Here is a 25,868-nt window from a genome sequence, read left to right as displayed (position 1 = left end):
GAAGGAAATATCTTTTCAATAAAGTTACTTTGACAGTGGTACTGCAAAATTACATCAGAATGGTGTGTCTGTGGGAGACTGAGTCTTTACCTGTCAGCTTTGGTCTATATCATTGGTGAAATTTGGCTGGCTTGTGTAGTCCTATGCTTTGCTCTTACTTGTCTGTGGGATGCTTGTTCAGAGATAATTTCAAGAAGTTCTAAGCAAATGCATAAAGTTGGGATTTGTGAGCTCTACAATTAAAACTTTACAGCCTGGCATTTTGACTTGATGTAATAAGCCTGCTGCATATTTTGCCCCCTTAGGTGCTATTTCCATATAGCTTTGGAGAATCTGTCTGCTGCCATATGATAGGTTCATATATTACTTATGAATCATTTGGTAGGTAGAATGGGACAAAGCAATGTAAGAGTTGAAAAAAGGAAACTTTCTTACAGCAAGGTGTTGTGGTGCTGCATCAGAAAAAAAAAAAAACTTTCACTTAGGAAACTTAAATACTGGAATCCCAGAACTTGAACAAAGAAGACATTTCATGGTGGTGAAAGTGGCTCCAGATACTTTGAAGCTTCATAGCTGTCAAACAGTGCAGTGAAAAAGGGGCAGTGTGTTTGTGTGTATGCATATGCACTTTGTTACCTTTAAAATAAAACTAAGGAAATGTATTGTGAAGAAGAGGCACTTCATTTAAAAGTTGTACATTTGGTTTTGTTTTTACCAATTTTGTCCACTATTAATATGACCGTAGAAATGAAAGAAAATACTTCAAAAAATTTGTCTAAGTTTTGTTCATTCAGTATTAATTCATAAATACAACATATATATTTTTTCTTCTGTGCAACAAATTTCTTTGTATATGCATTCATACAGCAGAACAGAAATTTATTTAATATGGTTAAGAGCACAGTTGTAGCAGAACTGGTCACAAAAATAGGTATTGCTGGATAATTGCTTCTAGCTGATTAAAGTTAATCAAATCCTAGTATCTTTAAACGAATATTTTAGGTAGAAAAGCTCAAATAGTTTGGAAGTTGTTTATTATTCCTTGCTATTAACTAAAATAATAGATTTATTGTAAATACGTTTGTAAGTACTAGGAAGATTTTTTTATTAATTTCTTAAAACTTTCTGCAGTATTTCACAAAATTGCCCATTAAAAAATGGTCAAACTGTATTCACCCCTTTTCAGAATAAATGAAGGCTTTTGCTTTCTAAACAAGTTTTCTAAAACAAGTGTATGTAGCATACAGAATTGATACTGTGCTGTCAGTGTTGCTCTGTTTGCTGTGCATAACTTATAGTGACCTTAGAATATGCAATAAGATGTAAATTTTTTTTTGCACTTTTACCAAGTTTTCCTGCTGTTCAGTTTTATTTCTGTATTCTAGAATACTTAGGGATACTGATGGTTGTGAACTGTTTTGTTGTTGTTTTTGTTAATACCTATTTGTTAGCAGTATGGCTGTTTCAGAGTGCTTTAGTGGTCTATCTTCAGGCTATTTCTAGTAGTAATGTTGTGGCTCATCATTGTTTTCTTCTTCATTAGAGTATTATAAGAGTTGTGTTCCATGATAGAAGGTTGCAATATACAGAACACCAGCAGCTAGAAGGATGGAAATGGAACCGCCCTGGGGACAGACTTCTTGACTTAGGTATAATTGTTTCTATCTGTTGGAGTTATATTAGATTAAATACCCACATTTAAATTGAACATGGTCGTATTTCTGCTAGCACTGATGAAAAAAACGCAGACCAGTTTTCTGTGTGCCACTTTGTCTTAATGTATTTCAAACAAAAATGTTCTTACCACTTTCATATTCTTTTAAAACCTTTAAGTGTTGCAGAGGTAAGATTGCAATTCTGCAACTTTATACATTTAGTACTCTTTGTAATTTTGATTCCTAAATATTACAGTTATTAGGAGAACACAGATACAAGCAGACTGTGGAAATGGCTCCAACATGGTTTCTTTATTTTGCATTACTTTATAGTATTTGATGCATAAGCTGTAGGTGGATGGGTGGGCAGGCTGGCAGGGGAGGAGCTCCCAAACGTTGAGCACTTTGTATGTTAAGTCTACTAAGGTTCTTCAGATCAGTCCTGAGAAACTGTTTATGTTTAAGCTGGCAAAGCCCGCATTTTCTCCCTTAATCGCATGTGCTCATGGTAACCTTGTATTACAATGTATTTCTAGTATTTTCTTGGAATATTATAATTTTAAAATATATACTACTTATTTTAATACAGATATTCCAATGTCTGTTGGAGTCATTGATATCAAGACAAATCCAAGCCAGCTCAATGCAGTTGAATTTTTGTGGGATCCAACAAAATGTACATCTGCTTTTATTCAGGTTTGAAACTTTACTTGACTGGATGTCTGTGTTTGGTGCCTTACAGGTCACAAACAACAGTATATTTGCATAAGTTGCATATTTGTGTATGTAAGTTTCTTGTTTGTTGTTTGTGAGATAGTCATTAAATACCAGCTTTTTAAGAAACACAGGTTCATAGCAACTAATCTGTAAGGGTTCCATGTTAGGTTTTTCAACTTAATTTGATCTTATAAAAGCAGCTTTTAGAAACAAAAGGTTTTCAAAAAGCTTTTTGAAGAAAGATTTCATGGTAAAAATATTTAGTTATATGGAGTATTAAAATTCATTTATCCTAAATAACTGTCACTATCGCATTATTTTAGTTGGGAGACCCACTGTCCTATTGATGAGCTTCAACAGAAGCTTGGCTTGAGGATACAAAATGTTAATGTGCTACAAATAGGTCTTTAAACGTTCAGATAAGTTTCTTATATCAGTAGGCTTCCTCGTAGTAGGATTTTTGCTGTTTATTTTTTCATTTGATATTCAGGACAATTGAAGGTGCTTTCCTTGGAATTTGTTTAGAGTGTTTAGTTTTGCATTCAAATTTTTAGCCTACTTTTGTATCAGACTTGTTTTTATTATGGAGAAATAGTATAGAGTTTGAGGTAGCAATTTTTCTTACTGAGGCTGCCATAGGTTAAATGCAGCATTGTCAATAAATTAACTTTGATCTGGTGCAATCAAAGACATTTTTTCTGTTGACAGTTATATGATTACTAAAACATAGTGTTTTGTGAAGAAGTGTGAGATAAATTGGTTCTGATTATGCAAGTATAATTGCAGCATAGCAATTAGCTGCCCTGGCTATGCTTCAGTTTCCAATCTGTGGTTCTCTGTTTTTGAAGGCCACAGAAAGCAGAATAGTACTGCACATGGTCTTTGGCAGTGTAAGGTATGCTTCTGTCCATGGTGTTTAACTTGCCTAATATTCCAGAAGCAACCAAAAAATCAGGAGCACTGTCCAGTGAGATTCATTATAGCTCTTGCGGTTGCACTGATTTTTTCATTATGTATGTTTTAGGGTTATTTCTAGCTGATAAATGCAGTCTTTAGGCTGATGTAGTTTCAAAAGCATTTCAGGCAATTATATACTGGTTAAAAATCTGTTGACTTTTACTGGAAGTTGGGCATGTTTGAAAATACCTTGTGTTCACGTGAGATGAAAAACTCTTCCAGTCAGGGACCTTCTGTAGTTCTCGTAGCATTTATTACAAGTAACTCAAATTTACTGTAGGTATAACGTCTTTGACAATAGTATGTTGAAAAGTTTTTGTTATATTCATGGTAGATACAGTTGTCATGCGCATACATTTTTCTTAAGATCTAATGTGACAGCTTACAATTTCTCATTTAATAAGAATCTATAATGCCTTCTGGTTTTTGGAGCAATTTCAGTCACACGCTTGTTTCCCTTCTTCCCTGCCAGCTCAAGTATAGTGTTTTTGGCTTCGTTTGCAAATGGGCAGGAAAAAAAAATAGTCATGCAGCTTGGTCCTCAGATAGGCTGGGTCATGTTACTTGTCCTTAAAAATGTACTTGCTGTTGCTAACACCTAGTGAAATTCATGTATAGGACACTTCTGAGGGTTTTATTTGTGTGCTTATTTTTTCAGGTACATTGTATCAGCACTGAATTTACCCCTCGTAAACACGGAGGAGAGAAAGGAGTTCCTTTTAGGATTCAGGTTGACACATTTAAACAGACAGAAAATGGAGAATATACAGACCATCTGCATTCAGCCAGCTGTCAAATTAAAGTTTTTAAGGTAACAGTAGAAAACAGATACTTAATAAGTCTCTCAGAAGCTCTCATAAAGATGGGAGACATCTTTATGTTACTGCTTGACTTCTGTGATCAGATTTCAGTTATAAAGCTGTTTTACACCCACTTTTTTATTCATGTAACTGTTCATTTTTAGCCAAAAGGAGCAGACAGGAAACAGAAAACAGACAGAGAAAAGATGGAAAAACGAACTGCACACGAAAAAGAAAAGTATCAGCCTTCATATGACACCACAATTCTCACAGAGGTAACAAAAAAGAATTGTATCTGCTGAGGAGAAAATATATAGATACAGTATTGGAAAGGTTGGGGAAGAAGAAGTTCTACACAAAGATAGGCTCTTTATTTGACAAACTTGTCCAATGGACAGCAACATTAAATTTAAAGATTCTGTTTAGTAAACTTCATTTAGATTATAGATGCTTGTATTAACACACTCTAAGAACGAACACTATATGAGTGACTGCACTGAATCCTAGAGCAAGTCTTTTGGTACAGATCTAAAAAGCTTGCAGCTGAAAAGCCTTTTTAAAAAAAGGGGAGGGGGAATCTAGAATTTAATTATCTGCTAAGTTTGAGCTTCAGACTGTGGTGTTTTGTTTTTTTTTTTTTTTTTGTAGATTATGTAATATAAGGCCAGAGCCTCAATAGGTTTTTGCATTTTCTTTTTATTTAAACACCAGTGAGTTCTATAGAGTTTTCTAAAGATTTCAGAAGTTTTGAAAAGGATTTTAGATCTTTCCTCGCTGTATAATGAAAAGAAATTGATCCAAATCTTTGGTGTTTGTCCAGATGAGGCTTGAGCCTATAATTGAAGATGCAGTTGAACATGAGCAGAAAAAGTCCAGCAAGCGGACTTTGCCAGCAGACTACGGTGATTCTCTGGCAAAGCGAGGCAGTGTAAGGGACTTCTGCTTATCTTTTCATTGTGCAAGATACCTTGTGCAGTGTTAGATATAGGAGAAACTTCCGTTATATAAAGTAAAAATATTTTGATTGCTGTGCCTTAATTTTATTCACTGTTATGTATACCAATTGCTCCATGTTGGTTTTTAGCAAAGGAATCCTTCCTAAATCTAACACTTAAGATAAATTGTTGCAGAGAGACTGTGTGACTTTCAAAAGTAAAGAGCTTTCAGTTTATGCAACTTTTAAGTGAAATAGCTTTTTGCTTTCCTGTATGTATGTAATTAGTGGAAATAAGAACAGCGAAATTTAGTCAAAATGTTTTGTCCCTTATTTCTGTTTACATTTGATCTAAGTTTCCATGTACATCATTATTTTTAAAATGACATGCAGTGTTGCAGATTTTTACCAATTTTTCCTTTTGCCATCTACATCTTGTGCTCCAAGCAGGTTTAATGCAGTTCAGAGCAGTTAGTCACTGTGTGTGCACTAACCCTGGGGTGGGGAGCAGTATTAAGTAATATGGGTTCCTTGGGGGATTCCCTCCCACCCCCTTCCCAGAACTACTGTAAGCAAAGAGCTGTCTGGAATTTACCTGCTAGTATTCTTGGCTGTGGGTCTTGTTTTGTTTTGTTGTTTTCTATCTTTTAAGATGCACCTTTAGGATTCTTTGGCAGCGCAGGCATGCAGATGGCCCGAGGTGGTGGGGAGAGGTATAGACAGGAGAAAACAGGATTTTAGCACTTCTGCTTCTAAAGAAAGTCTGAAGCATTTCTTGATCCTGCTCCTTGGAGAGATTTTTACTCTTTTCTTTCCTCCCTTGCTTTCATCTCTTCTTGTTGTAAGTACTTCATTGAAATAATTATTGCTTATAGGAAGGATAGAAGGTACTTTACAGAGTTGTGACGTATCAGTTGTCGCAATTAAGACAAACTATAGCCAAACAATTCTTGAAAGTTGTCTAAACTTCTTAACAACCTCTGTACAAAACTCTTGAAATACGAAGTTAAAGTGTTACATTAATCACAGTGAAGAAAAATTGAGCTAGGGCAGCTAGTACTGGACTTGTGATGAATATAAAGAGTGTATTTCTTCACTTCCTGCATTTACAGAATAGTCATCTTCCTTAAGGCTTTGCTTCTCTTAAGCTTTGAGCACCCTGATTTTCTTAATGTCTCCCCCCACTTCCAGTAGTATTTTGTGATGATGCCTGTGATCAAGCATCTTTTTTCTGCTCTGTATGCTGTGCCGTGTTCCATGTCATTTTTGCTCCATGGTACTTAAAACTGAGCACAGCTTAAGCCTTGCCAGTGTCAAGAGAATTGGAAAGCTTACTTGGTTTGTGGGTCATGTAATGCTGTATCAAAATTAGTCGGCTGAATATGAGCCAGCAGTGTGCTCAGGTGGCCAAGAAGGCCAACAGCATCCTGGCTTGTATCAGAAGCAGTGTGGCCAGCAGGGCTAGGGAAGTGATCGTCCCCCTGTACTCGGCTCTGGTGAGGCCGCACCTCGAGTACTGTGTTCAGTTTTGGGCCCCTCGCTACAAGAAGGACATGGAGGTGCTCGAGTGTGTCCAGAGCAGGGTGACGAAGCTGGTGAGGGGCCTGGAGAACAAGTCCTACGAGGAGCGGCTGAGGGAGCTGGGTTTGTTCAGCCTGGAGAAAAGGCAGCTCAGGGGCGACCTTATTGCTCTCTACAGGTACCTTAAAGGAGGCTGTAGTGAGGTGGGGGTTGGTCTGTTCTCCCATGTGCCTGGTGACAGGACAAGGGAGAATGGGCTAAAGTTGTGCCAGGGGAGGTTTAGGTTGGATATTAGGAAGAACTTCTTTACTGAAAGGGTTGTTAGGCATTGGAATGGGCTGCCCAGGGAAGTGGTGGAGTCATCATCCCTGGAGGTCTTTAAAAGACGTTTAGATGTAGAGCTTAGTGATATGGTTTAGTGGAGGACTTGTTAGTGTTAGGTCAGAGGTTAGACTCGATGATCTTGAGGTCTCTTCCAACCTTGAAATTCTGTGATTCTGTGAAAATTGCTTGCTTTTTCTGTGGTGTTGTCATACATGTTGATTCAGGTATGAATTGGGTGAGCAATGACCCACAGGCTATTGTGGAATAACAGCTACTTACAGCTTTTCAGTTCTCATAATTCTGCAGCTGATTCTTCCTGTTTTGCATTTGCCCTTAATAAAATTCTGCCTTGAGATCACTTGTTCAGTTTGTTCAGGCCATTTTGAACTTCATTCCTGTATAATGAAACACTTTCAGCTTTGCTAATTTGATTTAATCTGCAAATATAACACATGGTCTGTTCCATCACACCAAATAACACCATTTTTGCTGTACTTTTAGTAAAACCTTAGTAATTACTACAAAGTTAGTATTATTTTTAACTCTGAGTATACAACTTGCTTGCTAGGGAAAGAGTAACTATTCTACAGCTAGAAGGATGCTTCATCAGACTTCTGTCACCAGGCAGGCTTGACTTTGTAGGCCTTGTAAATATGGACAGGGAATGAATGACACACGTCTCTACTTAGATCAGTTCTGGCCTTGGAAATCCTTTTTCCCAGATTTAGCCATTTACTAAATCAGAAGGTGTGTCTGTATCTGACTTGCCTCATATATGCAGGTCAGATATATGCAGATGCATGTGCTGTTTAAACTATCACAGAGAAAAACTAGAGGCCTGTTTTGTTAAGGTATGAGGATTCACACTTGCATACATATTATGGTCTTTATATATGAGGGTTCTTGTACATGTGTCAAAGGAACTGTAGCTCCATTACGGAAGGAAAACGAGATTGCTTGGAATGCTTTCCCCGACAAATGTGTGTTGGCTGTTACTTAGCATGCACTTTTTCCTAGAAGCTCAGAAATAAGTTTTTGTTGCCTCTTCATGAATTGTAGAAATTTAGCTCAGTCCACTCTGTAGTTCTCTTCCTTTTTCAAAGCTGGGTATTGTTATCTTCCTCCTACACCTCACCTACTCTATAGGCTGTCTTTTTTTGTTCCTTGCGTTTTGCATCTCTTTTTACATGTTTGTCGTTTTATTGTGCCCCTCCAAGATTCTACTGTTTGCTGGTTATATCTAATTCTGTTCCTTTCTTCCTGTATGATTTCTTCCAGCTCAGCCACAATCCCAGCTGGACAAACTGGTCTCTTCACGATTTAATTTGTGATTCTAACACAACACTGTACAAAGAGTTGGGAAACTTCCTTTCTGAACGGGTGCTTGCTTTCTGAGCAGTCACTCCACTCTGTTCTTCTCATATCCTTTCCTAGGAACTAGAGGCTTTGTCTATTACTGTCATCTGTCTTTCCCCTCTCATTCGTTTTCATAAGAATGTGCTTTTCCATTATTCATTTTTTTTCCACCTCATGTTTCAAAATTCAGTGCAGTCACCACAATTTCTTCAGTGTTTATCATAGTATTTTCAAAACAGACACGCATAATTAAACTACTTGTTAAGACTGTGTTGTACTATGGACAGTTTACTTTTTCCATAGAGGTAAAAGGCTACAAACTTAACACTGCCTTTTTGACCTCAGAGCAGATGTTTATGGACAGGTGACTTTCATCCAGGGGCCATCTTATGAAAGAGGTGCCCTATATTTTTGTCTTTCAAATATATAGAACCTAGAGTTTATCTGACGAAGAAGGAAAAAAAAAAAACACACACACACACACAAAAACAAGTAACAACAAGAACAAAACCAAACAAAAACAGGATCTTTTTCCTGGTTTGAATTTGAAAAAGCAGTATCTTGATTGATTGCTATATTAGTATACAATGAATTATATGTCACAAGATAGAATGTATAAAACTACAATTTGATTAAACTTGGTCAAAATGTCTATTTTTACAAATACAGTTGACTATTAAATACACGTGGAAGTTGGAAGACTTCCAGGTATAGGCCTTGAAATGAATTGGAGCATTAAGTTTTGGATGTGAAAGATTGGTGCAGAAGTTAAATATTTTCTATAAGCAACTTAAATTTAGAATATGAGACCTTCTCGAGGCCATATGAGTCAGAAAGTAGAGCTGGGACAAAACTGATGTAGCAACAAAAACATACAGTACTGCTTGTTTGTTTCTCTTTACCTCTGTACTTCATATAGTGGCATACAGGATATGTTATGTGGGTGACTTTACATTATGGAAATAACTTCTTTACTTCTGCTTTCAGAATAATTAAGTCTGTATGAGTAGAAGTTTTTCACTTTGGACAAGAAGGACTGCAGCTGCTTAGGGCAAGAACCCTTTATTTTATAGGTTTCTTGAAAAAGCTCTATGTAATAAAATTGCTGCCCTGTTCTCCAGAGATGATGCTATGAGCCTTGGTTTTGTGATGATTTGATATTTGAATATAGTATGGACTTCTTTGCCAAAGTTCATTTTTACTCTATTGTAAAGCATGAATTTGGGCGTACTCTAATAGACTGGAAGTAGGAAGGGAAAGGACAGTAAACAGTGGCTTAGAAAAACTTGAATTTTTGCAGCTCTTCAAAAGTTAAGAACATTGAGTTTGAATGCCGCATATCCCGAGTCTGAAAAGTCATACTTGGAAAGAAAGTCTTCCATTTTAGCTCAGTAAAACCATGAGTTAAGTTTATAACTTCATTTGTATCCCATAAAGAAGGATGTTAAAGATAGGAAACCAATATAATTTTCTCTTTATCAAGAACTAATCAGTGTTCAGAGATTAAGGCATAATTGTATCAGTGGTATTGTATAAGTGTACTAGTAACGGAGGGCAGTTAGTACTGAGACCTTTGGTTACCTCAGTTTTGGGTGTAAGAATGTAAGAAATATCCTGCTGGATCAGATCACAAGTCTGTAAAGAAAGTCCTGTGCTCTGTCTCTGGCAGTGGCAATTTGTAGATGATGTTTTGTGAGAGCCCTCAGCAGGGAAGTCACGGCACTTTTTGTGGTCCCCTCCCCTCGTAACTCCCTGTGTCCAGAACTGTCATGTGGGATATTAGGAAGCACCTCTTTGCTGAGTCTTAATGACTGTTAATGGATTTGATACCCAAACATTTGTCTAAACCTTTTTCTGAATATGATAGGATTATGAAGTGTGGGACAGTTGTACATGTGAATGGTTCCAAAAACCTTAAGCAGATTGAGTTAGTTGCTATAAGACACTTGAAGAATATATGCTGTAGCCATTTTTATTTTTACTTTTTATTTTTCACGCTAGGCTTTTTTGTACCTTGAACCTTACAGAATTAAGTGTCTCAATGCTCAAACGTTCTTTTTTTCCCTCCACAACCTATGTGACAGAAGAACTGAGCCAATGGACATGTTGCAGGATTAGTATTATCACTACTTTTTTTTTTTTTTTTTTTTTAACCAACAGATTCAGTGTTGGTAGATAATATTTTTGCAGGAAGAGGAGTCAAGAACAGGGCGTTAAGTGTGTGTATAGGAGAAGGAAGGCTACTCTCTTCTGGTTGGGAACTTTTTTCTGAAATGTGTTGGTTTTTTTTTCCTGTGTTTAAACTCAGGCTGTTGTTGTGAACAACTTAACTAATTTTGAAGGAAAGCAACATTAACTGCAGTACATGACTTGGAAATGTTCAAAGCCTGTTCTCTTGACACTGATGCATTCTTCTTTGCCCCTGAAGTGAAATAAATGTTGAACCCTATCTTCAAAGGAGTAGTGGTTAAGGATGTACAACTTGAAACTGTGCGTCCAGATAAACAACTCGCATTGATATTTAGTCAGCGAATCTCAGAAAATTAAGGAAAATGCATTTAACTTCAAAAATATTTCAGCAGAACAAAGCTAATATTATTATGTTGAGCTTCTATTTTACAATTATGTTTGTGGAGCGTGTAATTATTTGAGGTGAAATTTAAACTTAGCTTGAAGAGAAACAACAGAAGGGAAATGCACAGAATAGAAGGAATCATGAGTAACACTATAAGGCCATGGAAAGCTTGCTTTGTAGGGACGGCACTGGTTGTAGTTGAAATGCTGTTAACTGTTTTACAGAAGATTACAGCCAGCATTAGGCTTACCTATGGTTTCCCTCAGCTAGTGAAAGGATCTTTCAATGGAAAATTGTTGAAACGTGTTTCTATGAAGTCATACTTGTTTCTACCTCCCCTCCCTCTGCACTGCTATGATACAACTCTGGAAACTTCCCTACAGGGTATTTATTTAGTTGGTTTATATATTAGAAATCTTTGTTGTTTTAACAGGCATGGTCTTAGCTTACTTTATCTTGGGCAGCTTGGTTGTTTTAATACTGTCTTTGAACATACCAAAATCAGTTTGTTTTTTGGTTTTATTTAAAGCGATGAATTTGCAAGGGTATTAGAAACACTAAAAGCTAGTGTCAAAGAGCTTTTATGATAATGGTTTAAAAACTATCCAAAAGAAGACTTTAAATTAGATAGCTGGTTCGTTATACACTTCTTATGGCATAAATTTGCGCATAACAATTCCAGTTTAGAAAAAGCAGTACGTGTAGCATAATTTTAGTCCAGCAGTAAATTAATATATATTTTTTACTATTTAACAACATTTCTACTGAAAATTGCTTCCAGGGCAGCTTTGTTAGATTTACCAGCAATGTGAAATGTAGCTTCAAAGTTCTCCTTACTCTTGCTGAACTGCTGTTTTGTACCTGGAGTTTGAACAGTCCTTTCATGCAAGGATGAAGGGATGTGTTTGAGCAGATGGCTTGGGGTTAGTTGGTTTGGTTTAAACTGAGTAGTCTATGCAGGTTCTCTGTCAGTTCCACCACTAATACCTTCACTGTGTTAACTGTGAAGGTATATATTTAAGTCTTCTTGAAAGAACAAGTTAAAATTGATTCTTGCCTGGAGTATCTGCATGTAATGTGTGGGATGGAGGGAATCTTTATTTACAGAGCAAAAGTCTGAGTGGGAAGAAAAAATCTGGGTCTAAGTGGAAGAACTATGCATCAGAATAAAAACTGTATTGTTAAAGAATTAAATCCAAATTTCTCTTACCTTCAGTGCTCACCATGGCCTGATACTCCTACGACATTTGTAAACAACAGTCCTACTCCTGCTCCAACCTTTACCTCTGCTCAACATAATACCTACAGTGTCCCAGACAGGTCAGTTTCTTTTTCTGTAACTGAGATTGCATTTTTAAATCAGGCATATTCAAAAGTGCTTTCTGAGTGAGTTCAGAAGCTTGCTACTTTTTCCTGATTTCACTGCGGAATGAGAGAGATTTTATTGTTTTGTCTTACATATTTATTTTAGAGTGTGACACATGCATCGTGTGATTCAATTATAATGTAACTTATTTTGCTTTAACATTTTTCTTCCATGCTGTTCACTGCTGAAAACTTTTCTTCTCATCCTTTGGCATATAGCAAATACTTGACCTTTTAACTATACCAATTTAGGTCTTGTCAGTGTATGGAAACTATTCAGCTTTTTTTCAGTAAGAACAGTCTCCCATTTCCCTCATACAGGTAATACAATATGAAGGAAAAAAAAATCTTTACCAGCTTTATAACAGAAATTGTATTAGTAAAAATGTGTTGCATTGAGGTATTGATTAAACTGGGATGATCAAGGAATAATTTACAGTGGTATTGTCTGTATTCTTTTGTTTAGTATGCCTTGTATTTTACTACCTCTTCTTCAGTCATCCTTTAAGACAACTAAATGACCACATATCCTCCCGTGACTGTTGGTAAAGCTGCTTCTCCAGTTGATAAAGAATACACAGATATGAACCAGATGATTTGCATATCAAAGTGTAATGATAGTTCTCTTGATTTTAACTTTAATACTCCCAGACTATGCAGCATTTAATTTATCTTAATACTTTTTTTTCTGTCCTCTGTAGTAATTCCTCCTCCCCAAATCATCAAGGAGATGGAACCTCTCAAGGATCTGGAGATGTGAGTGTTTGCTTTCTGCTATTTACACTGGCTCTATTTGCACAAAGGCAGATATTTGTGTTAGTATATTTGATTTATACATGCCTAGACATTAATAGGTATTCAGGAAAAGTGTTTAACTGAGGTTTCTTTTTTTCATTATTTTGGGGTGTTTTATCTGTATTTCCTTTTTTTTTTTTTTTTTTTCCCAATAAAAATTACCACATCCAATCTTGTTTCTTACAGCAGCTTCATCCTTCAGCCACAATCCAGGAAACTCAGCAATGGTTGCTCAAGCATAGGTTCTCTACTTATACAAGGCTTTTTTCAAATTTCTCAGGTATCTAAAACTTATTATTTATTTAGAGTGTTTGTGCTAATGAGCAAGTTTTGTGTGGAAAATTGCTCTCTAAAAATAAAATGGAACCAATATGTATTGTAGCTTATTGTGTATAATTTGCTTGTTAAGTGTTTAATTTTCAATGACAAAGACCTGTGGAGGAAATCCTTAAACCAGTTCTTTTTGATTATAGTCTTCATATGTTCATGAAAGTCTAATACTAGCTGTCTGATACATTTCCTTTGAGGCAGTAGACCCATTTTAGTTCTTATTATAGTACTTCAACTTTTATTATTATTATTACGATAGTATTTACAGGTAATGATAACAAAACATTCTTGCTGTTTTTTCATCTATGAATTCCTAGATCATCTGTGGATTGCTGCCATAATAAAAGCCGTCTTTTTTTTTTTTTTTTTTAAATCTATTACAATTACTGATTTTCCAGACTGTTGTTTTCTTCGTTGACACCGATGCTGCTTCTAAGAAATACGTTTCCTTCCATTTTGTGTTTAAAACTGCTTAATATCATTTATTGAAGCTTCCTTTTCTGAAGTAAGTGTTCTGGGAAGTAGTTGTTTTCACAGCTCACTTATTCCCAGGATCTTTTCAAAAAGAACTGCTTTTAGATGGAAGTATCCCACAGGATGTTGATTTACTGGTTTGACTATGCTGATTTAGTTATGCCACCCTTTAGCAGCATCTCCTATATATGAGCACAACGTAGTAACTTAAGTGCATGCAGGGTAGGTATTAGTTTGAGTAATGAGTATATTTGAGTAATTTAAGCTGTTGTCTGGATAGAAAACGAATACCTATATCTCTACTAAAATTGTGTGTCTTGCAGATTCTGTACTTCTAAGATGTGTACACCATCATGAAAAACTAGTCACCTTTAGAAAATCGGTCATATTTTCATAGTGCTAGCTAGGTAGTGGCTATTAAAAATGTTGCTTGCTTGTTCATGTTTGCAGGATTCCACTTTTATGGTTGAATTTGTTATCCTGGTTTAAATGAATTTACAATTTCTTTTTAAAAGCAGAAATATTCTAAAACAAACTTAGTAAAATCCTCGTGTTTCTCCAGGTGCTGATTTATTAAAGCTGACAAGAGAAGATCTGGTACAAATCTGTGGTCCAGCCGATGGAATTCGGCTATACAATGCACTGAAATCCAGGTAAAACCTTGAATGTGCCGCTGATTGGGTTTTGTTGTATCACACACTGGAAGAGCACTCCCTTCCTTGGAGCGGGAGGTTGGGAAGCCAGTGCTCAGTGGCTGGATGAGCCTTTGTGCCTGCATGAGCTTTCCCAGAATCTGGCAGATCCTTTCACATTTAAAAAGCAACTCTGTGTCCTGGGCAGACCGCAGGTGAGATGCAGGTGCTGATGGGTTCAGAAGTAAACTGTAAGACTAGTACCAGTGCAGTTGGGCAGTGCCAGTTTCTTGAAGACATGAATTTGTTGCCATAACACAAAACCTCTCATTTAGGTGAACTCAGAACAACCTGAGGCTTGACTACTAAAAAGTTGACTACTAAGACATACAGCATCCCAACTATCTGTCTGATTCTGACTGAAATGGGTATACAGTTCCTTTGTGGGACTTGTTGCTATTCAGCTATGTTCCAGGATTCCAACAAGCAGTGTCATGATGAACTCAAAATTTACTGATATTGTTTAAATCTGGTGTGGTAGCATCTGTGAAACCACTTACTGATAGTGTGATATCAAATCACTGTTTCTTTTGTCTGAGAAGAAAAGCATTTCAAGTATACTTCTCTATGCTGTTAACATAGCAAAAAAAAAACTACCTTTGCAAATTGGTTTCCATATTTCCAGGGCAAGCAAGCTTTTGTGTAAACCGTGATTTGTTTGACTTGCAGGTCTGTTAGGCCCCGTTTAACAATCTATGTCTGTCAGGAGCCATTAAGGAGCGTACAACTGGAAACACAAGATGCAGGCAACGGTGATAGCAGCAATGGTGCAATATATGGTATGGTACATACGGGTCTCTTTATGTAACGTTTTTCGTATCTTAAAAATATAAAAGATAGGTGGTGTATTCAGAATGACACAGCTGTCCAGTAACATTGTAGGACCTGAAAAGCTTTCAAGGTTAAATTATTGATTTTTCAGTCCACTGATAAAACTAACTGTAGTTAATTGGATAGTTAATTAAGAAATATTCAAATTAGCTGTGCTGTGTTGTACAGCCAAGATATTAACTAGATGCATGTAGATGAATATAAAAGTGAAAGCAAATTAAAGACTTAATGTTCTTAGCAATGTTTAATTATGTTTCCCTGTCATTTTCTGTGCAACTGAGCTAAAAGTGGTACAGCTTTGACAAGTAAACAGCCAAGCAGTGTACAAGGTTATGGTTATTAGCACAGGGGTACCATGTTAGTTTCCGGGAACTAGCGGTTGTTTCAACATACATGGGACCTTAATGTTTAATTGTAAATTTGTGTAAATCATACAATTAAGGGACTGCAACTACCTGCTTGTTAGGCAAGTACACAGGGAGAGTGGACGTAAGGCATTTAGGTTTTAAGATTTTTGAGAGCCAGGGATATACACGATTTCCATTTTTTTTCATGTAATAACTTGTTCCTAATTAGCACACTGTCTATCTATATGCTTTTTTCCCTTGTAGTTTATCATGCAATCTACTTAGAAGAAATGGCAGCCTCAGAAGTCACACGCAAGCTTGCTTTGGCATTTAATATTCCTTTGCATCAGATCAACCAGGTTTACAGACAGGGTCCCACTGGCATCCACATTCTTGTTAGTGATCAGGTAAGAGAAATTTTATTTTCTTAAAAAATGCTTTATTTATGAATTCATGAGAATGAAGACTTTTCTTATGCTTGCTTCTTTATTACTATGTTTTCTGTTTGGTAATGCAACATGGTATTTTTTTTTTTCTCTTGTACCTTGTAAGGAGCCTTTAACTACCTTTAAATGTCAATTCCTCTACCTGAATAATCTCAAACTACGAGAAGAGAAGGACTTCCGAGTCCCTAGTTCTGAGATGATGCAGTAATTACTTAGTGTGTATTTATTTTGTATATGCCCAAAGGCACATTAAGTACTGTTGACTATGGCTTACTCTAGCATCTGCTACATATATTTAGACTTCAAAAACAGCCAACAGTAATAGGTTCCTAACTGGTTGTCACATGATTAACAAGCAGTACTTACGACAGAAATATGTTTAAATTTAATTTGGTATATGCTTGTCACAGCTGAATAAAACTAAAAGTATGCAGTTGCTTATAAAAGGCTTTGTTTAGTATTTGATGTAATTATCTTCTGCATAATAAAAATATGATTTTTTTCAGATGGTTCAAAACTTTCAAGATGAGAGTTGTTTCTTATTCACCACAATAAAAGGTACAGTGTCTTTTAATGACAGCTAAAAACAAAAATGTTTATTCCACTAAGGAGTTTTGCTTAAAGCAGAGTACTGTTCTAGTAACTTCAATGAGCAAAGAGAAATGGCAGTTCCAGTAAAGGCAGACTTGCCAAAAAACTACATGCAGTAGTGGCAGAAAGTGTATATGAGTTACTCCTCTCTTAGCCAGACCTTTCAGTCCCTATGTAGCGCTGCAGTTCTACCAAGCTTTTAGTACAGACCAGTGCAGTGCTCAGTAATAAGTCTCTTAAAATTCAGTCAGCTGTTACTGACTAGTGCTTGCTGTTCATAAGTGTTGAGAAAGGTTTCAAAATTAAAAAAAAAAAAAAAAAAAGAGAGAGAAAGGAAGAGAGAGAGAGAAAGGAAGGGAAGGAAAAAGTGAGAAAGAAAGCAAAAGAAGAAAGGAGAGCAAAAGAAAGAGGAAGAGATATAGAAAGGAGTAAGGAAAGAGGGAGAAAGGTCAAAAGAGAAAGAAAAATGAAAGAGTAAGAGAAGGGAAAAGAAAGGAAGAGGAAGGAAGGTAAAAAGGAGAAAGGAAGAAAAAGGAAAAAGATGGAAAGAAAGGATGAAGAAAGGTAAGGTAGAAAAAGGAAAAGCATTAGAGGGAGATGAAAAAAGGAAGGAAAGAAGAAAAAGAAAATAGAAAAAGATGGGGAGATAAAGAAAGGGAAAGAAGGAACGTGAAAAGGAGAAGAGAAAGGGAAGGAGGGAGAAAGAAGAAAAGGACAGATGAAGTTAAAGAAGAAAAAAAGTTAAGAAAAGAAGTTAAAGGAGAAAAAACAGGAAGAAAAGAGAGGGTAAAAGATTGAAAGAGGAAAATAAAGAAATAAAAAGGAAAAAAGGAAGAGAGCAAGCAAGAGAGAAAGGAAGGAAGAAAGCAGAAAAGAAAGAAGAAAAAGAGGGAGAGGGAAAAAGCAGAAGAGGAAGAAAAAAGGAAGGAGAAAGATGGAAAGAAATGAGTAAGAAAAAGGAAAAGAAGCATAAAGAGACAGTGAAAAGAAATAAAAGGAGAAACTGAGAGAAAAAGAAAAGCAAAAGAAAGGAGAAAGAGGGAAAGAAAAGAGAAAGGGGGAAGGAAAAAGAAGGAAGGAAAAGAAGAAAAAGGAAACAAAGGAAAAGAGACACAGCAAAAGAGAATGAGAAGGAGACAGAAGGAGAGGAGAGGAGGAGGAAAGAAAAGTACAGAGAAAGGAATTTAGAAAAATTACAGAAGAAGAAAGAAAAAGAAGGTGAGGGAGGGAGAAAATTGAAAGAAAGGAAGAAAAAAGAAAAAGACCAAGCAAGAAAGAGGAAAGGAGGAAGAGAAAGAACAAAAGAGAGGAAGGTAGCAGAAAAGAGAAAGAAAAAGTGGAAAAGGGAGAAAGGGAAGAAAGGAGAGTGGAAGAAGAGAAAAAAAGCCATGAGAAGAGGGGAAGAGGAAGAAAGTAAGGAGAGAAAGAGGAAGAAGAGAGAATGAAAGAGAGAATAGAAAAGAGTGTTCTTTATGATGAATGCCATGCTTCCTTAGAATCCAATTTATTTCTGGTAAAACTTACCACAAAATTGACATAATCAATGGACAAGGTTGACTGTGATTTTACCTACAGAAACTGACCCAATTTTTAAGAGCCAGTTACGAATTGTTAATCGTAACATTTTTGCTTCAGCGTAAGGAAAAAAAAAAAGTTTGCTGTAGATCAGCTGGATGTCTTCTTCACTTTACAAGCATTCTAGTTTGAAACCCATTGTTTTGTAGAATAAAATCTATTCCTGTCACTAATGATTGTTAGAGACTTGTTTTTCTCTGTTGTTAATAAGCCTTTCGGTGGTACTGCTAGCTTCTAAACAAAGTCCACAGGATTCCAACACAGGTCCCATTTTGGCTTTATCGTTTAGGGCTGAGTATCAGAAAATAGATGATTGAAAAAATACACTAACACTGATTTATTGGTCTTGCAGAAGTTCTTCCTTCCGTCTATGATTTTAGCTGTCCCCGTCAAATGATGTGGTTTTAATGTGCAACAGGAAGAGTTCAGAAACAAATGCAAACAAAATCATTATTAAGCATTTAGTTTGAATAGCAAGTTACCAGTGTTTTATGAGTTTCAAGCTTAATAATTCATAACGGTAACAAGCTACTTCCATACAGTAAAAACCAAGTTCGTTCCTTGATATTTTGTTGCATTGGCTAGTACATTTATGGCTCTATTTACAGAAGACTGACACTTCTCTCTTTTTTTAGCTGAAAATGGTGAAGGCTTCCATATAATTTTGAAGTGATGTCACATGATTGCTACACATATTCCAATGCAGAATGAAGTCCTGCCTAAAGATTATGAAGATCATCCAAAAACTTCGGATCTAACTTCACTGTATAAGATGTTTCATATTGAAAACACAAGATGACCTACCTTTCAAATGAGCTGTTTGATAAGTGAACTTCCTTATCACTGCCATAGCTAAGTGTCCTCATGAGAGGTATAATGCCATGACAGCTTATGTACAGGCATGGAAGACAATGTAAGCAAAGGTGCTTGCCCTTTACTGAAATAAGGCAAATTATGGCCAGTAGATACAGTTTCTAGAAGTGAAGCACTATTGCTTTTCTATTACCTGTATCCAGTTGGAGATGAATGTAAACTTATCTGAGGGCATTTACCTTTCTGTGCCAGTTTGTCTATTACTTGCTTGTACCTTATGCTGATTTTATTTTTTTTTTGATGTTAGCAGAGCACATATTAATCTGTGTGGAAATGAGTAGTTAAGCTGATAGTGATCAGGTTGTTGGGTCTTTGAGAACAAAGCTGTCAAAACAGCTTCCATGTAAATTGTTTATAAGAGTGTATGTAAGAAGTGTAAATGCCAGAATAGGGCTTTTAAGAAGTCCTAGACAGATGCAATATATGCATGCAGCTAACTGCATTATCAGTAGTACCTTATTGGACAGGTTAATATAAATCCTATGGGGTACCACGTAATTGTGTTTTGCTTTAACAAATTTAATGGAAAAGAATTGCCTATGCATCCTTTATTTTTAGTTTCCTAGATTCTCTGCAGAGCACTGCTGCAGTTTAACTCTTTGCTTGTAACATTGTGGGTTTAAAAATACTAGCAGTGAGAGGTGGATTTGTAGGACTTATGGTATTACGCTCTTGAGGGAACTTGACCCACTGGCACCAAGGGGCTATCATCACTTTCTGCATCAAGTAAATTGCTTAAGAAACACTAAATAATGCACCCTTTAAGTCTCCTTACCAGCAGGTAAAACCTTACTGAAGTCACTATTATGAACAAGTATCTTACCTTTTCTGTTGACTCTTTGCCCTCAGATGCATACTGTAAAACTGTTACAGTGCCTCTACCATATGACCAAATATTTACTTTACTTTGAACCAGGCAATGTGTTTTTTCAATATTTTGGATATTTCTAGTAAAGACATGGCACAGCATTTCCTATGTTAACATTGTTTCAACTGTTCTAGGTACTCAAAGGGGAATACTTCAAAAGGTATTAAGTGACAGTTTCATATCTGTCATTTTGTGCCTCTGAAAGTTTCCACCTTGATCTCTGGCTTGCAAGCTTGGGAATAGTTTGCTTTTTATGCTGCAGTGTTCATTGTGAACAGCTACTACAGCATGTAAAAAAGCAGCTTAGATTTTTCATTCCCTCTTTCATAACTGGCTCAAATGCTTAGAAGAAAAGCTTCTTAAACCTGTAGCATTTTGAAAATTTAAATTCATCAAAGCTAGAGTTTCTTTCCTATTTTTATGTTTTTCTGCACTGAAAGTAACATTTTCTGTACTTAAACATTTCTGCCTATAAGTTGTTCATACTTGGGTATTGTTTGGTCCTAGTATTTTCTTGAACTGACAATTGTGTCTTTTCAGCTCATACCATATTCAAATCCAAATGTTTTATGAAAGATTGATTGGAAAGTATCCAAATATCTAATTTTAAAGAATATTGAAAGTTGTACAGTAGTTTGTCCAGCTCACTTGAAATTGGAATTAAATTATGGCACCAGCAAATTGCTTTTGTTTTTTAATAAGATGTACACATTTCAATTTAAGTATAATAAATGTTTTTCAATAATTTTGTAAACGTTCTTTTCATTTCTTTTAACATCTTGGAGATACTTCTGTTAAGAGTTAGACTGTGAAGTTTATCCTAGCAGTTAACGGTTGGTAAAAGTAAATAATTGAAGCAAACCAGCTCTGTAGTTTATCCTGCACCCAACACACGCCCAACTGCTGCTTCCAATAGAAAACTTACTTAAATAATTCAAAGAAATCGGAATTTGACATCAGCTTATTGTTTATTTAAGTGTCCTATATCAGAGTAGGTTCCATTTGTTTTTGTACATCTTTTATGCAATAGACTTACAATGTTCATTATGTTCTTGAAAAAATGACCCAACAAAAGGCAACATATTTTGACATACTGGTACCTACCACTAACTTTCCTGGTACAGTTGAGAATAAAATCTGCTTTAAACTCTATTATAGCTTTATCTTAATGGAAATCTGATTGTAACAACACTCCCCTACCACTGTGCAAAACAAGCCTTAGTTGACTTATTTTGTAGTAGTAAAGAAATCCATGTACTGCACTACAATCTGTTATTTATCCATAAAGTTGATATCTTCATTTACCATCCCCATCACCTGTGAATGTGTGAAGCATGAACAAAACACAGCTGTTGTTACCCATCAAAGTCTCTTAATGTTCGCATTCACGTTCAAAACCTCATTCTAAATTGCTGGGGAGGCTGCAGTACTACCCAATAGGAGCTTCTCCAACTGCTTTTTAATGAAGCCAATATTTCTGTTAGGTTTCAGTAAACACACAGGCCCTGAACTCTTAAAACATACACACACACAATCAATCTTACACAGAAAAGCTTTCTGAACTGTTGAGTAGTTTATCTTGGATAATTAGGTTGCTTAATATAAAAGAGTTGATTTATCTAACCCTCTAGCACTGGAAAACTAAGGATGAAAGCATGGCCTTAAGAGTTAATACTTAGATTTTTTTTAATTATTATTACTTAGAGGTTGACAGCTTCTTCAACAACCCAAATGTGAAGAGTTTGGCTTTCTACACTTGAAAACCACAGGGTAGGTCTGGTTCAACTGCCTACGGATCTACTTGCCTATCTGCTTGCTGCATCCCTAAAATGCATAGGACAAACAGCTTGAATCAAAGACCTCACTCCATCAAAGTTCCTGCAACTTTGCCTAGGTTCCATCATCCGTAGAAAAACACGAGTAGCATACCCCTCTTCCTGGAGCTGCTGCATCCTGCTCTTACAAAACCAAGGAGATAATCGAGGACACGCAGTAACAGCATTACAGTAAGCACCATGTATGATTGTGGCAGCCAATTACAGTAGAGTGCACAAGCTCTACCACAGTGGATTTCTAACCTCTTTTTAAGGCTGATGGCATTGGGCATAAAACGTGCTTCAGTGATGGGCAAGCTGTCAACAAACACGTAGTTTAACTGAACCAAGTTCAAAACTTTGAAAATTATTTATATAGTTACCATGAGGTACTAGCTTACCATTGGATATTACCTATTATGTTCTATTATGTAATTAAATATGAAGCTGAATCATGAAAAAGTATAAGCTGTTTTGCTGTAACAGCTCATGATTACCTTGCATTTTTGGTCGTTTGCTAAAGCTGATTTGTCCTTAAACCTGATATTTAATCTGCCACATATATTACAGAACAGCAGGTTCAGTTTCTTTGTGTGACTTACTTGAGCCCCCAACTTCTGCTTACAACTTCACACCAAATAGTGCTTAGAAATGCAAAGTAAATTCCGAGTTTAGTGAATATTCACCAAATAGCCACTATGCTGAAACACTCCCATTTTACAAGATACCTCAGTTCTCATGCCAACGGAAGGAAGGAGTTGCTAATACAAACCAAAGCATCACCAACCAACTTAATCCACATCTGAACAGTATGTTAAGATTTTTACCTGGAAAAAGGTGTTTTTTCTTGTCACAAAACTGGATGACCAAACACCACCATTATAACTGTCAAGAAACTGACTCCTTCCACTGACTTTCAGTCCAATTCTTTTCTTCACCAAAAAAAAAAAAAAGTGTGGTTGCACTTACTGTCAAAGAATAATACAGCATCTGCAGAGGCGCTGTCCACTCCCTCCTACCGAAGGAGGGGGAGTTACTGGAGCAAAGTAAGCATGAACTTTCACGTGAGGTAGATGAGCCTGTGGACGAAAAGCCTGGATATTAATGGCAGAGAAATATGCATAACTAGCAAAGAAGCAGTACACCTCAAGTACTGCCAATGTTGGTTCTCTTTAAGGTTGAGTTAGCTAAAAAGTACCTGTACATCTGAAACCCCCCAAGCTGCCTTCTGACACGTAATTCCTGTGCTCCATCTGGCTCAGGTACACTGATGCCTGGCCACACTTATGTGGTCAGGGTTCCCCCTTTTTTCCCAGCAAAGCACTCATCAGCCAAAGAGCTCTCTACCAAAAGAAGCATGTATCTTGCCACAGAGGAGAGATGGACTTCAAGCTATTGAACAAAGACTAGTCTGTACCTTGTCTCCCATATTCCCTGTTTCTCTCATCCTGGAAAGCAACAGGAAATAGAACAGGGCATCTGCCCTCACCAGTCAGTATCAGGGACAAGCTTTCCATTTGCAAGACTATTTGGACAAAACTCTGTGTGATACTAAGCTGCAGGTGACTCTAACAGTAAGGCTAAATGCTGTCCCACCTCCTCCCCCCACTCTGTTATGCAGTCCCTGACTTAACAGGGCTGGACATTGAAGAAAAGAGCTTGTGACCAGATTCCAAGACCTAACCGCCCTACAACACATTCAGTGAAATTGCCATGCAGATGTTTTACTATTGGCTCTGTATAGTAAGAGTGTGTATTCTGGGAGAATTAAAAAAAGTCACTAAATCCTAAAACCATAGAAACTGGTATTTAACATACATAGAGAAAGCAGAAGGCTCCTTTGCCTGAGACATCTGCAACTCCTACAGTCTCAAGTAGTATCACTGGCTTGGGTGCTCCCACCCAAGCAAGTCAGCACAACACGTACTCGGATTCTTTTGATTCCAGCCCGCGTGACTTGCTGACAGTCATACAGCTCGATTCTCTCCAAGTTGTGGCAGTTCTCCAGGTGTTCCAGAGTTACATCAGTGATGAGAAGACAGTTATCAAGCTCCAGCACTTGGAGCCTCTCCTGACCACACGTACTGTTGCTCAGATGAAGAATCCCATCATCAGTGATCAATTCACAGTGAGATAAGCTCTAAAACAGAGAGGCAAACAGTTAACATCACTCAGTTCAAAACTACTCAATCCTCTAAATACCAGCAGTCTTCCTCAACCTCTTCCTATTGGTTAAAGGGCTACAAAGAATATAAAGCTTATTTCCAAAGCAGTAACAAAAGAATCAGTTGAAGTTAACAAAACAGGAGCTGTATTTAATTTTTAACTTTGCTTCAAAAAGAGTACTTGAGCTGACAGTACCAAAAGATGCATCACTGGCAAACTCCTCAACCCCCTCTGCTCTTGATGATTGTGAGAGTTTAGTGTTGTGCACATCAGTCACAGCAAGGCCTAAACGGCTATTCAGCATGCCAGAAACAGAAGCCAACTTCAAAAGTTGATCAAGAACATACAGGAATAGATGGGGATCTACTGACAGCAGTAACTTCCACAGCTACCATGATATGGTCAGTTTTCATACACACCACTGGGACCAAGCAAGTGCAGGTCCACACAGATAAAGAAGTCCAGACTGATTTGCCAAATAAAGGTTTCAGGAAAACCGTAAGTGTTTAGCACCTCAGGCTGCACATAAAAGGAGTAACAAATACCTTGCAGAGCTGGAGGAGCAGGTCTCCTCTGCAACAGCCAGCATAGTAAACCAAAAAATTCCACTCCTCTTCAGCGTACTTCTTTACTCCCTTGCATTTCAAGAGCATGGAAAAACTTGCATCACCTCAGGCAGTAGCACCACATAAAGCAGTTTCCTGCTTCCTTTAGGTAATTCATGACTTTTGGAGAAGCACATGAAGCTCTGATAATGATGATAAGAAACAGCGTTCCTCAGAGGAGGCTTAAAAACTCCATTGTCAATGAAATGAACACTCTCAAGACTTCTGCACTGGGGACGTACAAGATCTACACACTCTTCTCACTGGGTCCTCACAGCTAGCTCTATGCTCTCTGCTCTGCCCTCTGCTTTGTATCTTGTATCTAAGCCTAATAGTGACTGGTTTTGAAGCGGCACTTCCTTTCTGCAAGTATTTTTCAGACAGCAACTGATGAAGAAATGCTTGCAGCAATTCAAAAGTACTTTTTAACTCTGCACAAGCAAACAACAGCACTAAGCAGTCCCTCTTGCCAATCACCTGAATCAAATATGTAATCCTTCCCTTCTTCTCTCCATACATTGCATCTATCATCTTTTATCTGAGCCTGACAGGGAAGTCTGAGGACTGCCAGCTCTGGCTTACCCTTATTTTACCTCAGATAGAGTAATGAGCAGTTCTTGCCTGTTATCAGTCATACAGAACAACTCACCCTGCCCTTCAGAACAACTCACCTCTCAACTTTCTTTTTTCTCCTTTGCTCACCAGCATGAAGGATGAGTGAGTAACCACAGAAGAGAATGCGAGACAAGTCCACAACTATCTTCTTTCCTGCATCTCCAGCTGGTTCAATTTTATTCACTTATCAAGTGTAAGCAGACAGCAACGATGAGCAACACCACAACTAGTGCATACTGTCTCCAAAAGGCCAAAGAAATTAAAAACTTGACCCTATCAACAGCATTTTATCTTACATGTTTACATTCTGTGAGTCTATTAACTCTTTAAATATTTAAGTTTTCTCTCCTATACCTACTTTCTTTTAGGATGTTTTGAGCATTTGAATTGGCTTACAGCCTGGAAACAATCAGCAATTTCAGGGTTACAGATCATTTATAACAGACCTGCTGTTTCGAGAAAGGACAGGTTATGTGAAGCTGTTGGCTATAGCAGCAGCTTGCTAGCTAATTAAGAGTTTTCCATCCCAGGAAGTAAGCAGCTTATAAAATTCAGCTTTCCTGAGACACTGTATTTGGTACTGAAAGGACAATACAGGATGTGCAGCTGAGTTCACAAAACTTTGTAAAACAAATATGCAAA

The 25,868-nt window shown here is 37.0% G+C and overlaps 2 protein-coding genes across 4 annotated transcripts in view; one reads left to right on the top strand and one right to left on the bottom strand.

The window, feature by feature from the left end:
* Positions 1-20,717, top strand: part of UBP1 (upstream binding protein 1) — a 38,607-nt gene extending 17,890 nt beyond the window's left edge. The window contains exons 4-16 of one of the 3 annotated variants that reach the window (XM_084281947.1): positions 1,544-1,649; positions 2,245-2,351; positions 3,988-4,140; positions 4,294-4,404; positions 4,950-5,057; positions 12,056-12,159; positions 12,906-12,960; positions 13,189-13,279; positions 14,366-14,456; positions 15,165-15,274; positions 15,938-16,080; positions 16,626-16,677; positions 18,921-20,717. In XM_084281947.1, the coding sequence (XP_084138073.1) occupies positions 1,544-1,649; positions 2,245-2,351; positions 3,988-4,140; positions 4,294-4,404; positions 4,950-5,057; positions 12,056-12,159; positions 12,906-12,960; positions 13,189-13,279; positions 14,366-14,456; positions 15,165-15,274; positions 15,938-16,080; positions 16,626-16,677; positions 18,921-18,958 (1,269 nt within the window). In that variant the 3' untranslated portion in view covers positions 18,959-20,717. Of the gene's footprint in view, positions 1-1,543; positions 1,650-2,244; positions 2,352-3,987; positions 4,141-4,293; positions 4,405-4,949; positions 5,058-12,055; positions 12,160-12,905; positions 12,961-13,185; positions 13,280-14,365; positions 14,457-15,164; positions 15,275-15,937; positions 16,081-16,625; positions 16,678-18,920 lie in introns of all 3 variants that reach the window. The other 2 variants (XM_084281946.1, XM_084281948.1) reach the window with 2 other exon arrangements.
* A 1,986-nt stretch (positions 20,718-22,703) lies between these two features.
* The window catches only part of FBXL2 (F-box and leucine rich repeat protein 2), a 55,043-nt gene continuing 51,878 nt past the window's right edge, over positions 22,704-25,868 (bottom strand). The window contains exons 14-15 of the mRNA XM_084282626.1: positions 23,768-23,980; positions 22,704-22,919 (exon numbers count right to left, since the gene is read on the bottom strand). Coding sequence (XP_084138752.1) covers positions 22,812-22,919; positions 23,768-23,980 — 321 coding nt within the window. The 3' untranslated portion in view covers positions 22,704-22,811. The remainder of the gene's footprint in view (positions 22,920-23,767; positions 23,981-25,868) is intronic.

This window comes from Netta rufina (genome assembly GCF_964035555.1).
Source record: "Netta rufina genome assembly, chromosome: 2".
NCBI lineage: Eukaryota > Metazoa > Chordata > Aves > Anseriformes > Anatidae > Netta > Netta rufina.
Note: the sequence above shows the minus strand (reverse complement) of the source record. Positions and strands in the feature narration are given on the sequence as shown.